Raw genomic sequence first — 14,365 nt, forward strand, 5'->3', positions numbered from 1 at the left:
CACCCTCCCCGCCAGTGACAGCGGTAACATATCCCATCTCTTAAACTCCTCCTCCATCTGCTCCACCAATCTTGTGAGGTTGAGCCTGTGCAGGGCCCCCCAGCTCCCCGCCACCTGGACCCCTAGGTACTTTGAAACTCTTCCCTGCCTGCTTCAATGGGAGCCTACCAATCCCCTCCTCTTGCTCCCCCGGATGCACCACAAACACCTCACTTTTGCCCAGGTTCAGCTTATACCCCGAGAAACCACCGAATTCCCTAAGAATCCTCATCACCTCCGGCATCCCCCCCACCGGGTCCGCCACATACAGCAACAAGTCGTCCACGTACAGCGACACACGATGCTCCTCCCCACCCCGCACCAGGCCTCTCCAGTTCCCTGACTCCCTCAGTGCCATGGCCAGGGGCTCAATCGCCAACGCAAAGACCAAGGGGGACAGGGGGCACCCCTGTCTCGTCCCCCGATGCAGCCGAAAGTACTCCGACCTCCTCCTATTCGTGGCTACACTTGCCATCGGAGCTTCGTAGAGCAGCCTCACCCACCGGATAAACCCCTCCCCAAACCTCTCCAACACCTCCCACAAGTACTCCCACTCAACCCTATCGAAGGCCTTCTCCGCATCCATTGCCACCACTATCTCCGCCTCCCCTTCCACAGCCGGCATCATAATGACATTGAGGAGACTTTGCACGTTTGTGTTCAGCTGCCTTCCCTTCACAAACCACGTCTGGTCCTCATGTATGACCCCAGGCACACAATCCTCTATTCTAGTGGCCAGGACCTTTGCCAGCAGCTTAGCATCGGCGTTCAGCAGCGAAATCGGCCTATATGATCCACACTGCAGAGGGTCCTTGCCCCGCTTCAGGATCAAGGAAATCAGCGCCCGTGACATAGTTGGGGGCAGAGCCCCCCCCCCCCCCCCTTGCCTCGTTAAAGGTCCGGAGCAACAGGGGGCCCAACAGGTCCACATACTTTTTATAGAATTCAGCCGGAAACCCGTCCGGCCCCGGCGCCTTCCCCGACTGCATGCTCCCTATCCCTTTGACCACCTCCTCCAGCTCGATCGGCGCCCCTAGTCCCTCCACCTGCTCCTCTTCCACCCTCGGGAATCGCAACTTGTCCAAGAAGCGCCCCATTCCACCCTCCTCCACCGGGGGTTCAGACCGGTACAGTTCCCCATAGAAGTCCCTGAAGACCCCATTGACATCTACCCCCCTCCGCACCATCTTCCCAGCTCTATCCATTACTCCCCCAATCTCCCTGGCCGCGTCTTGCTTCCGGAGCTGGTGCGCCAGCATTCTGCTCGCCTTCTCCCCGTGTTCATACACCGCCCCCTGTGCTTTCCTCCACTGGGCTTCCGCCTTTCTGGTCGTCAGTTGGTCAAATCTGGCCTGAAGGCTACGCCTCTCCCCCAGAAATCCCTCCTCTGGGGCCTCCGCATATCTCCTATCCACCCGCACCATCTCCCCTATCAGTCTCTCCCTCTCCGTCTGCTCTCCCCTCTCCCTATGGGTTCGGATGGAGATCAATTCCCCCCTCATCACCGCCTTCAATGCCTCCCAGACCATCCCCACCCGAACCTCCCTATTATCATTGGCCTCGAGGTATCTCTCAATACACCCCCGGACCCTCCCGGCCACCTCCTCATCTGCCAGCAGCCCCACTTCCATGCGCCAGAGCGGACGTTGGTCCCTCTCTTCCCCCAGCCCGAGGTCCATCCAGTGGGGGGCATGATCCGAAATGGCAATGGCTGAGTATTCCACTTCCTCCACCCTCGTCACCAGCCCCCTGCTCAGGACAAAAAAAAAAAAATCAATCCTCGAGTAGGCCTTGTGTACATGGGAGAAAAATGAGTATTCCCTGGCCCTTGGCCTCGCAAACCTCCAAGGGTCCACCCCCCCATCTGGTCCATAAATCCCCTCAACACCTTAGCCGCCGCCGACCTCCTACCCGTCCGGGACTTGGATCGATCCAATGGGGGATCCAGTACTGTGTTAAAGTCTCCCCCCATGAACAGGGCCCCCGCCTCCAGGTCCGGAATGCAGCCCAACATGCGCCGCATGAACCCTGCATCGTCCCAATTTGGGGCATAAACATTCACCAACACTACCCGCTCCCCCTGCAGCTTGCCACTTACCATCACGTACCTCCCGCCACTGTCAGCCACCACCTTCAACACCTCAAACGACACCTTCTTCCCCACCAGGATCGCCACCCCCTTACTCTTCTCATCCAGCCCCGAGTGGAATACTTGGCCCGCCCACCCCTTCCTCAACCGGACCTGGTCCACCACTCTCAGGTGTGTCTCCTGGAGCATGGCCACATCCGCCTTCAGTCCCTTCAGGTGCGCAACTACTCGGGCCCTTTTGACCGGCCCATTCAGCCCCCTCACATTCCAGGTTATCAGCCAGATCCGAGGGCTTCCTGCCCCCTTCCCCTGCCGATTAGTCATACCCCATCCCTTGCCCACCCCCGGCCAGCGTCCCACGCTCTGCCAGTTTCCCACGGTGGCAACTCACCCCCTGCGTCTTCCATCTCCTTCCTGACCGTTTCAGCAGCAACCCGGTACCCCCCCCCCCCAGGCTAGGACCCCTCCTAACCACAGTCGCGCCGGCTGCAGCATTCCAAACTTCACCTTCCGTTTGTGGAGCACCGCCTTCGTCCGGTTAAACCCGGCCCTCCGCCTCGCCACTTCCGCACTCCAGTGCTGGAAGATCCGCACCTCCGTGTTCTCCCATTTGCTGCTCCGCTCCTTCTTGGCCCACCGGAGCACACACTCACGATCCACGAACCGGTGGAACCTCACCAACACCGCCTGCGGCGGCTCGTTCGGCTTGGGCCTCCTAGCCAGAATTCTGTGGGCCCCCTCCAACTCCAGGGGCCCCTGGAAGGACCCAGCCCCCATCATCAAGTTTAGCATCATCACCACATAGGCCGCTAGGTCCAACCCCTCCGTGAGGCCCAGGATCCGTAGATTCTTCCGCCTCGACTGGTTGTCCAGCTCCTCGAACCGCTCCTGCCATCTTTTATGGAGCGCCTCCTGCATCTCCACCTTCCCCACACGGCCCCGACCTCGTCCTCCCTTTCGGAGGCCTGCTTCTGCAGCTCCCGGATCGCAGACCCCTGGGCTGTCTGGGTCTCCAACAGTTCCCTGTTGGTTACTTTGATGGACTCCAGCAGCTCCACCTTCAGCTTCTGGAAGCAGCGCAGCAGAGTCGTCTGCTGCTCCTGGACCCACTTCTTCAGCTCCTCGAAGCTTTCGCCGGCCGCCATTTTGTTTTTTGAGTCCCGATTTGTTTTCTGGGTGTTTTTTCCCTCGATTCTCTCCCTGTCCCGCTCCTGGTCTGGACCATGGGGCCACTGGGGCCACTCCTGGCCTCTTCCCCCCGTCGGGATTTGCCTCCTCAGCTCCGCTGGGGGCCTTTAAAAAAGCCCCGAAGTCCGTTGATCTCGGGAGCCGCCAAACGTGCGGCTCAGCTGTTCATTGCCGCCATCGGAAGTCCTGTTAACGTAAGCCTACTTGTGACAATATTAAAGATCATATAGGCCAGGTTTAAAGGAGGTGGTTTCAAACAGATTTTTTAAATTATTGCATTGAAGGCGAAAGTCACCGACAAGATGAGCAGTTGTTACCCATCCCCAATTTACATCCCCACGACTTACCTTCAAACAACAACCTCAAACAGGTTATTGTTTGCAGGAAACTACCCAGCCTTCAGGAGAACAGCGATCGCAACACCACACCCTGCCATGGCAACCTCTGCAAGACGTGCCAGATCATCTACATGGGTACCACCATTACTGCTAGAACACCACCCGCGAAAACACCACCCACCAAATACGCAGTATATACTCATGCGACTCGACCATCATTGTCTACCTCATACGCTGCAGGAAAGGATTTCCCAAAGCATTGTGCATTGGAGAGACCCATGCAAACGCTGCGACAAAGGATGAACGGATATCGCGCGACTATCACCAGGCAGGAATATTCTTTTCCAGTTGGGGAACACTTCTGCAGTCAAAGGGCATTCAACCGCCGATCTTCGGGCAAGCTTTCTCCAAGGCGGCCTTCAGGACGCGCGACAACGCAGAATCACCGAGCAGAAACTGATAGCCAAGTTCCGCAAGCGTGAATATGGCCTCAACCGGGAACCTGTATTCATGTCTCACTACATTAACCCACACCATCTGGCCTGGGCTTGCAAAATCCTACCAATTGTCCTGGCTTGAGACAATTCACACCTCGTTAACCTGTGATTATCCTGCTCTCCAGTCGCACCGTCTGGACCTGTAAAGACTTAATTCGCTGCAAAGACTCGCATTCAAAGTATCACCTTGCATCATTGGCTTTGTCTATATACGTGTTCGTGTAGCCCACCTCTTCACTCACTTGATGAAGGAGCTACGCTCCAAAACTAGTGATTCAAAACAAACCTGTTGGGCAAGACGTGTTGTAAGACTTCTTACTGTGCCCACTCCAGTCCAACGCTGGAATCTCCACATCATGTCTTCCCAAGAGAGCAGTGGAAGCATGTCATTGAATATTTTTAAAGGTAGAGGAAGACTGAAACCATTATTAGTCGAGAATCTAAGATCAGCAAGGGTACGCCAAATGCGGAGTTGAGTCCACAGTCAGATCAGCCATGATCTTACCGAATGGCGAAGCAGGCTCGACGGACTGAATGGCTTATTCCCGCTCTTAGTTTCCATATATTGTTAAAGCTGAATGGGTCACATACCCTGTCATTCAATATCAAATGATATCTTTTCCTGATTTCAAGGATTCAAATCAGTGGTTAATCACTGCAATGACAACTAGGAAAGATGATGGCACAGTAGCAATGTTGCTGGGCTTGTAATTCAGAGACCCAGCCTAATGCTCTGGGGCCATGCGTTCAAATCCCATTCTGGCAGCTGGTGACATTTCAATTCAGTTAATAAATCTGTAAATATAAAGATAGCTTTAAACGATCATTGAATAATGTGGTCACTAATGCCCTTTAGGGAAGGAAATTTGCCGTCCATGCCTGGTCTGGCCTACATGTGACTCCAGGCCCACAGCAATGTGGTTGACTCTTAACTGCCCTCAGAAACAGCCTAGTAAGCTACTCAGTGCATGGGCAATTACAGATGGATAGCAAATGCTGGTCTTGCCTCCCAAGAAAGAATAAAGCCCCCCCAAAAAAGTTTGATCACAGATTTTGAAAGGGTAAAAGAGCTTCATCGAACATATATATGCCAGTGTAGTTTTTCTTAAAATGCATTCAAGGGAACTAATATTTTTCGAAAGGTGAATGAAACTGAAAATTGCCCCAAGATCAGAGTTGCTGCTCCCCTCGGGCAGAAGCTAATGGGTGTAAAGCAAAGAACATTGAAAAGTTGTGATGCAGAAAGAGGCAATTTAGCCCATCGTGTCTGTGCTGGCCAAAATACAAAAGCAAAACGAAAAAATTATTTGAAACCCAATTTCCAGCATTTGGTCCAAAGCCTTGCAGATTACAGCACTTTAGATGCCGATTCAGGTATCTTTTAAAATGAGTTGAGCATTTCAACCACCAACTTAAGACAGTGAATTCCAGATGACATTACCCTCCGGGTGAAGAAGATTTTCCTCATGTGCCGTCTAATCCTTCTACCAATCACCTTAAATCTACTCCCCCTGGTAATTGACCCCTCAACTTGGGGAACAAACTTTTCCTGTCTGCCCTATCCAAACCCCTCATAATTGTACACACCTCAATTAGATCACCCCTTCAGCCGTCTCTGTTCCAAGGAACATAATCTAGGCCTATCCAATCCCCTCTCACAGCTGCAAAGCATTAACTACACAAGATTCATTGCACCCAATTATAGATATATAGATAATGACAATGGAAATAAAATGCCTACTCGCTTGCTCTGACAACTATATTAGACTACATGGTGCGCACCAGAGTAGGTCATTGCCACAGTAACCTTTTAAAAGTTGGCTGACATTTGCTGCATGTCTAAAATCAAATCTTCTTTCTGGTCGCTTTGAATACAGCCAATTCTTACAAAACATCTTCGGAACCTAAAATCAAGCTATTTATATTGCTTACGCTATATTATACATATGCCCTGAACTGCTGCCAAGATTACTTTTTAAAGGATATATGCACCATCACCAGGAAATGCTAGTTTACCATTAGAGAATGAGACAAGGGAGAAAATACCACACATGTACATGAACAGTACTCCAAAGTCAGCAATCCAAATGCCACAAATCACACATGCACACAATATATTTTATACAACTCATCCATAAATACAAGCAACCGTTCCTGCTTTAAAATAAAAGCTGCTTGCTCTTCTGTGTTCCTGGCCCTTCATTGCATCACTGCACCATTCACCTCTCCTCTTTTGCTCTCATCAAGCACACAGGGGAAATTCTTCGAGGTAAATGAATTCAATCATTTCAAATAATTTCAGGTCTATACTGATGTCCATATTGGAATAAGTAGCAGCAGACAGGATCACATTCATTGGGTTGTCCATGCTGTATGTAGACCAACTTCATGGCCAACTTTGAAGAAACTCCTTCCCCTACAAAACATTTTGACTTTGACACAATAAAACCTCCTCAATGATAACGGCAATTCACCGTTGTCGTTGAGAGCTGGTGTGCCACCTCCCTCCAGAAGAACAATTTCCAACGACTCAGCAGGTGACAGGAGAATTCTTATTTCCCTGTATCCGTGCTATGGTCTGTTAGTTTGTGTTTTTACAAGAGGCTTTTACACTTTTTGAAATGTAGTCACTTAATATAGGAAGCACAGCAGCTTTTTTTTACATATACCCACAAACAGCAACAAGATAAATGTGTCTTGTGGATGTTGATTGAGGGATAAATATTGGTTAGGACACTAGGGTTAAATCCCCTGCCCGTCCTCAAAACAGTAGCCATAGGTTATTTTACGATCATCCTAGAGGGCAGGCAGGACCTTGGCTTATCATCTCATTTGAAAGACAGTACCTCTGACCGTGCAGCATTCCCTCGGTACTGCACTGGAGCAAGTTCTGCAGTGGGCCCAGAAGCTTCGGGCAGAGCAGTGCGCTGCCAATTGTGCCACTACTGACAAATCTGCCAAGAGGAAGGGGCTGAAACAGGACTTCCTGCAAATCAGCAGAAGGTATCCATCATTCATTCTAGGTTCAGAAATACTACTATGAGCAACAACCAGGATCAAAATCCACTGGGCAGCAGATTACCGTTGTCACCCTACCAATTGCAACATTTTCACCCGATGGCACTATGTTGCCACAGATAACCAACCCAACAAATAATCACTGAATCAAGAGAAGTGCACCACTACTAATGTTTTGTCTTTTTCAAATTTCTATTTGCTCAACTTACAACCCACACTCCCCCATCCCTATCCCCAGCACCCTCTTTGATGCATTTAAATATCAAATACTAATTCCACAGAAATGAGCTTTGCAGCAATAAAATCATTCATAAATGCCGTGCTACAGTGAGATTTTCAAGGAATAGAAAGCTATGGTTTAACCTAACAAAATTCCTCTTGCTCTTGTTGACTAATCACTCTCAATCGTTATTAGAGACTTCTATCATATACCCTCGATTTAAATTTACACTTCAATGACAATTCAAGAGAGACAAGTTTGAATGCTGACTGAAGAAAACAGCCCACCTTCAACAACCAATATAAACTACTTGTTGGGTAGAATCATTAACTGGAAAGTCCCACCCTCAAGTTCATTTTCGGCTACAGATTCACCACACCCAATTGTTCCACAAATAGGGACTGAAATCAGAAGCTGCTAATTGCTTGTTAAATGCATGTAGATAAGTATTAAAAGTGGCAAGTAACCAAAAAAAAAGGAAAAATCAAACGTAAATTAAATGGAAAAAATGCACTGAAACAATTACTGGGCAAAAGATCATTATAGACCAAGCCATGATTTCAGCCCACTCGCTAGTCTGAGTGTCCTCCACCATCTGGTTGAACTATATTTCTGTTGTATGTAACAAAACAGAAACCTAGTTGGAGTGTAAGGGTCCTTCCTGTTTATTCCCTTGCTTCCCCTTTCTTTCATTTTACCACCATCATTTTTGATCCATGGGTGATTAATAGACATGTATCTTTAAGTCAGGCAGCAGAGAGAGAATGAGAAATTCAGACGTTACAAGAGAGAACACTCTGCTAGTCTGGCTGCAAATAAAAAAGACCATGACCCTCTTTCACTCTCCAGAGAAAAGCTGTGAGCGCAGCATTTCTGAAGCTAGTGGTTAGCACTGCTGCCAACGGCACCGAGGACGCACCTTCAATCCTGGCCCCGGGTCACTGTCAGTGTGGAGTTTGCACATTCTCCAGTGTCTGCGTGGGGTTTCACCCCCACAACCCAAAGATGTGCAGGCTAGGTCGATTGGCCACGCTAAATTCCCCTCAATTGGAAACAAATAATTGGGTTTTTGAAATTTTAAAATACGAAAAAGAAATGAACAGGATAATGGTATACATCCAGACGTCATCCACAAGACATTGCAAATTCAAAATTCATGGAAATTTGTTCCAATGTAATTTATGCCGCAAACAATTTGTATTTATATGCTGCTATTTTGGGGAATTTACTGTTTGCAAATTGGCTGCCATGTTTCCTGCTTCATAACATTGACTACACTGAAAAAAACTTACTTAACTTTGAACACCTGTGGTCGCATTTCACGACCACGGGTATTCTAAGTTTTTTTCAAGTGTAGTCAATGTTATGATGCAGGAAACATGGCAGCCAATTTGCACAGAGTAAATTCCCCAAAATAGCAGCGTAATAGCTGACTGGGTAACCTGTTTTAGCAATGTTGATTGAGCAATAAATATTGGCCAGGAACTTGGGATAATTCCCTTGTTCCTCTTCAAAGCAGTGTTGTATCTTTTATGTCCACCGGCGAGAATAAACCGGACTTTAGGTTTTTTGTTGCTTCTGAAAGATTGCAACTGTGACAGTGCAACACTCCAGTGCCTCACTGGAGAGTCAGCCAAGACTTTTGTGGTCAAGCCCCAAACTGGGAATTCAGCCCACAACCCTAGAGTTAAATGTCGAAAAACTGGCCTGGATTACAAAACAGAGAAACACAACAAAGGTAAACTCTTCTATTACTGAAATCTTTGTATGCTTTTGGAGAATCTCCGAGTGCAGTATTGCAAATACTGGCGATTGATATCACATTGCTAGCAGAGACCAATCGATTGCCGTCGGCTATTTACAGCCCAAGAGAGAATATTCAGCATAGGAAGATAGGTGCAGGTGTTGGCTATTTGGGAATAGGGGGATTCAAGATGATCACGGCTGTTCTGGCCGTGGTCTCAGCTCCACATTCCTACTGTTCTCCCCCTAACCCTCGACTCCCTTGCCTCGTATAAATCTGTCTAACTCTGTCTTGAATAAATTTGAAAACCCAGCCTCCCCTACTTCATTCCACATGCCTACAGTCTTTTGGGAGAAAAGGTTCCTGCTTATCAGGGGCTGGTTTAGCAGACTTGGCTAAATCGCTGGCTTTTAAAGCAGACCAAGACAGGCCAGCAGCATGGTTCAATTCCTGTACCAGCCTCCCCGAACAGGCGCCGGAATGTGGCGACTAGGGGCTTTTCATAGTAACTTCATTTTCGCCTACTTGCAACAATAAGCGATTTTCATTTCATTTTTTCATCAGTCTTAAAAAGGAGACCTTTTATTTTTAAACTGTGTCCACTAGTTTTATCTCCCCCACACAAGAGAAAATATCCTCCAGGTATTCACCTTATCAAGTCCCCTCAGGATCTTGAATGTTTCAATAACATCACATCTCATTCTTACAAACTCTACTGGGTACAGGCCTAACTTGTTCAGCCTTTGTTCATTCAACAACCCCTTCATCCCAGGAATGAGTCCAATGAACCTTTTCTGAACTGCTACTAAAGCAATTTTTAAAAAATTAAAGAGACCAAAATTGCATACTCTACTCCAAACGTGGTCTCACGAAGGCCCTGTGTAGCTGTAATAAAACTTCCCTACTTTTTATATTCCATTCCTCTTGCAATAAACACCAACATTCACTCTATTTGCTTTCCTAATCAATCGCTAATCACCTCCATACAAACATAATATGATTAATGTACCAGGACACCTAGATCCCTCTGTACCATGGAGTTCTGCAATCTTTCTCCACTTAAATCGGATATTGCTTTTCTATTCTTCTTGCCAAAGAAGTGAACAAGCTCACATTTTCCCATGCCATTCTCCATCTAAGATTGCAAAAATGTAATGCGACCGTGCTGCCTCTCTGCTCTTCAGCACAGTCTCTGGTTCCCATGCACTCACTTGCCCCAACAATTACTGATGCTCAACCATGAGCCTTCTTCCTATTCCCAAGCAGCTTTCAAATGCACCCCGCCACCGTTACCATCATAGTTCCGGCACCATACAATGGTACCCTGAAAGAAAATAGCAATCATGTCTCAATACTGTCCCAGTGAAATTATTGTTTTGGCCACAGCTGCCATTAATAAAACAAAAATGCCGAAACAAGCACAGTGATGAGAAGAACACTTACTTGTTAATAAAAGGTTCAACCAGTTTAGATTTGGCAGGAACAAAAACTTTAGGAGGGCTGAGGAATGAACCTAATTAAAAAAAGAAAAAGAAAATATGCTTTAAAATACATCCACCAAATTGTAATATATTGTTCCACTTTAAACATCTTACAAGTACAAGTTACCAAGACTAGAATTGCCAAAATAAATAAATGAACTACTCTGACTCAGGCAGCAGCTTTCATGACTAATAAACATTCATTTCCTCCATGTAGTGACTGCTCCAGTGAAACCATTCAAAATAAAATTGAAAAACTGACAATAATAAATTCCTGTAATGAGTAAAGACTTGTAAAGTGGAATGTCTCTTTCCTAAGTTCCTTCCTATTTAAGTTTGCTGGAAAAAAGATCAGCTGAATGAACAACTGTCAAGTATTTGAATCCTCTCCCTGCATTAAAGTCCTGGGCTATGAACTATATCATAACTTAACAATTAACCTTTTCGAAGATACATTCGCTCTTCTCTACATCATAAATTTACACCACTTTAGAATCAAGTGTACAACCATGATTAAACAGGAATACCATAATTTAAAAGAAAAATGCCTTCTGGATTAAGCCAGTCACAATAATACTATATTAGTATTTCAAATGGAATCCAAATGTGTCATTACATTTAGTCAAGCAGTTTAATTGCTGTACTGTGTAAAGCTATTCTAGAATATTCAAATTGGCCAAAAGCCACACAAACTGGATGGCTGGGAAATGGAATTGTACAACATGTAACATTCAGAACAAGAAACATTTGCACCATAATTTGGAATGGCAGAAGTTTCACAGATCTGACTAAAGAAACATTGTCAATTCAACATTTTCATTCAGCAGTTCAATGAAACAATTATGTATATACACAGTTAAGAAGTGTCTCAAGCCATAAACGGCCAACCTTCTTATTTCAATTCTAAATCAACTATGCCTTACAGATACCAGCAAGTTCACAAAATTTAGGAGATTTTCTGCCATGTAGACAATGTATACATTTTTCTTTAATTTGGAGAAGAAAATCTCTTCCTGTTCTCTCCCTCCACCTCAAACTGAAGGAGTAGTGATTCTAGTTGTTTTTATTTTAAAAAAGGGATCCCCACCTGTTGGGCTATTTTGTTTTCTTAAACAAAAAAATCAAAAGGAGACAAATTCCAGGATCCAACAATTCTGGAACTCAGATCTACAATAATCTTGTGTTCAAAACCACTCTTACTTCATCGTGAACGTATTCTTTTCCAACATCCATACCTAAATGATTGGCCATCGAGATGAAACACAAGCCGGTTATGTATGCATCATAACCTGCTTCATGCAGTTGTTCTGAGGCTGTGTTATAGCTCGGAAATCCCTCAGCACTTTCTACAAAACAAGAGATAAAACATCAGATCCCAATAACAAACTGGTAAACAAAGCAAAACACATTCTAAGAGACTCTGCAAATTAAGTTTTTAAAAACTTTTTGTCCTACTCAGATAGTGATGAATATGTTATTTGTAACAGATTTGGTTTTAAATCCTAAGCAAATACTCTAACAAAAATGTCTACATAAACGGAACTGGCTGTTGCAGTTTTAGAACACAGAATTAGTTACAAAAGAAAATCTGTTCGATCTTTCAGATAAATGGCATTGAACTTCATGATATTAAAGGTTGATATACATGTGAAAGCTAAACTTTTTAAAAATAAATTTAGAGTACCCAAATCATTTTTTCCGATTAAGGGGCAATTTAGCATGGCCAATCCACCTACCCGGCACATCTTTGGGTTGTGGGGGCGAAATCCACGCAAACACGGGAAGAATGCGCAAACTCCACACGAACAGTGACCCAGGGCTGGATCAAACCTGGGACCTCAGCGCTGTGAGGCAGCAGTGCAAACCCCAGCACAGATCCTTGTGGAACAACACTAGTCACAATCTTTCATTCAGAAAAAAACCCTTCTCCTGCTACACGTTGCCTTCTGTGACCGAGCCAGTTTTGGATCCATCTCACCCCCTCAACTCTGATCCCGTGTGACTTCACCTTTTGTACCAGTCTGCCATGAGGCACCTTGTCAAAGGCTTTACTGAAGTCCATGTAAACAACATCCACCGCCCTACAAATTGGCATTAGGTATTAAATGTGCTACTTCATGAAACTTCAAATATTTAACAAATTAATTTCAGAAAAGATGAGCTTCCTGCAGGAAGACATCCATTCTTGAAAAAAAAAAAGGGAAGGGCGTTAAGTGCAAGACGGTAATATTTTTAAAATTGGTAGAGACTGGGCCCAGGGCCCATTTCGCTCCCTCGCTACACACGGACAGCAACACATCAAGGACATTGTTTAACAAAACAAAAAACTAATTTCCAATCTATTAAGATTCAGTGTGAAAAGAACACTTCTGGTGATTTAAGATTAAATAATTCAATGAAGATCGCACACGGTGTGTGCACCTTACCAACTTTGGGGGGTCTGAAAGGTGCATCTTTTAATCTCTTTTCCAGCTCTGCAAGAGGTGTGTTCATTATCAGTTCCTACGTGGAAAAAAAACATCTCAAATTGAAACTAACAACTATATACCTTCTCTTTTAACAGTGCTTCAGTATTAGGAAGTTCTGTACATGTTTCACCACAAAGTAAATTCCTAATCTCCAGGTGGCACTTCCTTACAGGGAGAAAAATGGGGAACTTGTCAGACTTGGATCAACCTACATTGCTTACACACCACCTGGTGGCCAACGTCATCAGCAATACTGCTGGACACAAGAAAGCAAAATCACTGCAACAACCTGATCAAGGAATAGGCGAGACCTAGAAGTGGGATGTGAATCACTGTCAAGAAAGAAAACAGGGGACAGCATTTCCACCTCGCCCCCCCCCCCCCCGCAATTTTGTTCAGAGGTAAGATAATTTTATGTCGTGTGACATGTTCAATCTTCAGTTCCAAGTTAGCAGATCTTTAGAGAATCAATAATAACCCTACTGTAGGAGCCAAGATTTGTGTGGATAATAAAGTTTGATTGTAATGCTCTTCATGTTCAAAAATTGTTCCAAAATGCACTATTAACATCGAACAAGGCAGCACGGTGACGCAGTGGTTAACACTTCTGCCTATGGCGCTGAGGGCCCGGGTTCGATCCCGGCCTGTGTGGAGTTTGCACTTTCTCCCCGTGTCTGTGTGGGTTTCACCCCACAACCCAAAGATGTGCAGGGTAGGTGGTTTGGCCATATCTTTTTATTAAAACAGTAAAAAATATGTACAAGGCCAAACGGTACAAACACTAATGTTGTGTTGGAGAAACAGGGTACCCTCCCCTCAGCACCAATGTATGGGGAGGGGGGTGGATATTCTGATTATTAAAATAGTTCACAACACATTTCTAAAAAAAAACAAATGGTGCAAGCACTAAACTTTGCGCTGGAGAGACCAGATACCCTCGCCTCTGTACCAGCAGAAGGGAAAGGAAGGGGGGTGGTGGACAGAGAGGGGAAAGGAGGGTGGTGAGGGAGGAGGGAGTCGGGGTGTTGCTCCTTAATTGGAAAAATAAAAATTGGGGTACTCTAAATTAATTAAAATAGCTGGCTCAATAAAAGTACTGAAGAGCAATCAGCACTCATTAATCCTAGATAGTTGAAACTAACGAGTGCAGAGGGAGGAGATCCTTATGAACTGAACAAGTACTTAAGGGTAAACAGGTGGAGGGCCTTCATTATTTGAACAAATATAAAGATTTATTAACATTGCAATACAGAGTTGGGGGAGAAGCTATACATTTGTAATGT

The 14,365-nt window shown here is 45.6% G+C and overlaps 1 protein-coding gene across 1 annotated transcript in view; it reads right to left on the bottom strand.

The window, feature by feature from the left end:
- parn (poly(A)-specific ribonuclease (deadenylation nuclease)) overlaps positions 1-14,365 on the bottom strand; it is a 142,866-nt gene that overhangs the window by 66,557 nt on the left and 61,944 nt on the right. The window contains exons 12-14 of the mRNA XM_038820880.1: positions 13,041-13,116; positions 11,850-11,960; positions 10,577-10,646 (exon numbers count right to left, since the gene is read on the bottom strand). Of these exons, the coding sequence (XP_038676808.1) occupies positions 10,577-10,646; positions 11,850-11,960; positions 13,041-13,116 (257 nt within the window). The remainder of the gene's footprint in view (positions 1-10,576; positions 10,647-11,849; positions 11,961-13,040; positions 13,117-14,365) is intronic.

The sequence above is a fragment of the Scyliorhinus canicula genome, chromosome 15 (genome assembly GCF_902713615.1).
Source record: "Scyliorhinus canicula chromosome 15, sScyCan1.1, whole genome shotgun sequence".
NCBI classification, from domain to species: Eukaryota; Metazoa; Chordata; class Chondrichthyes; order Carcharhiniformes; family Scyliorhinidae; genus Scyliorhinus; species Scyliorhinus canicula.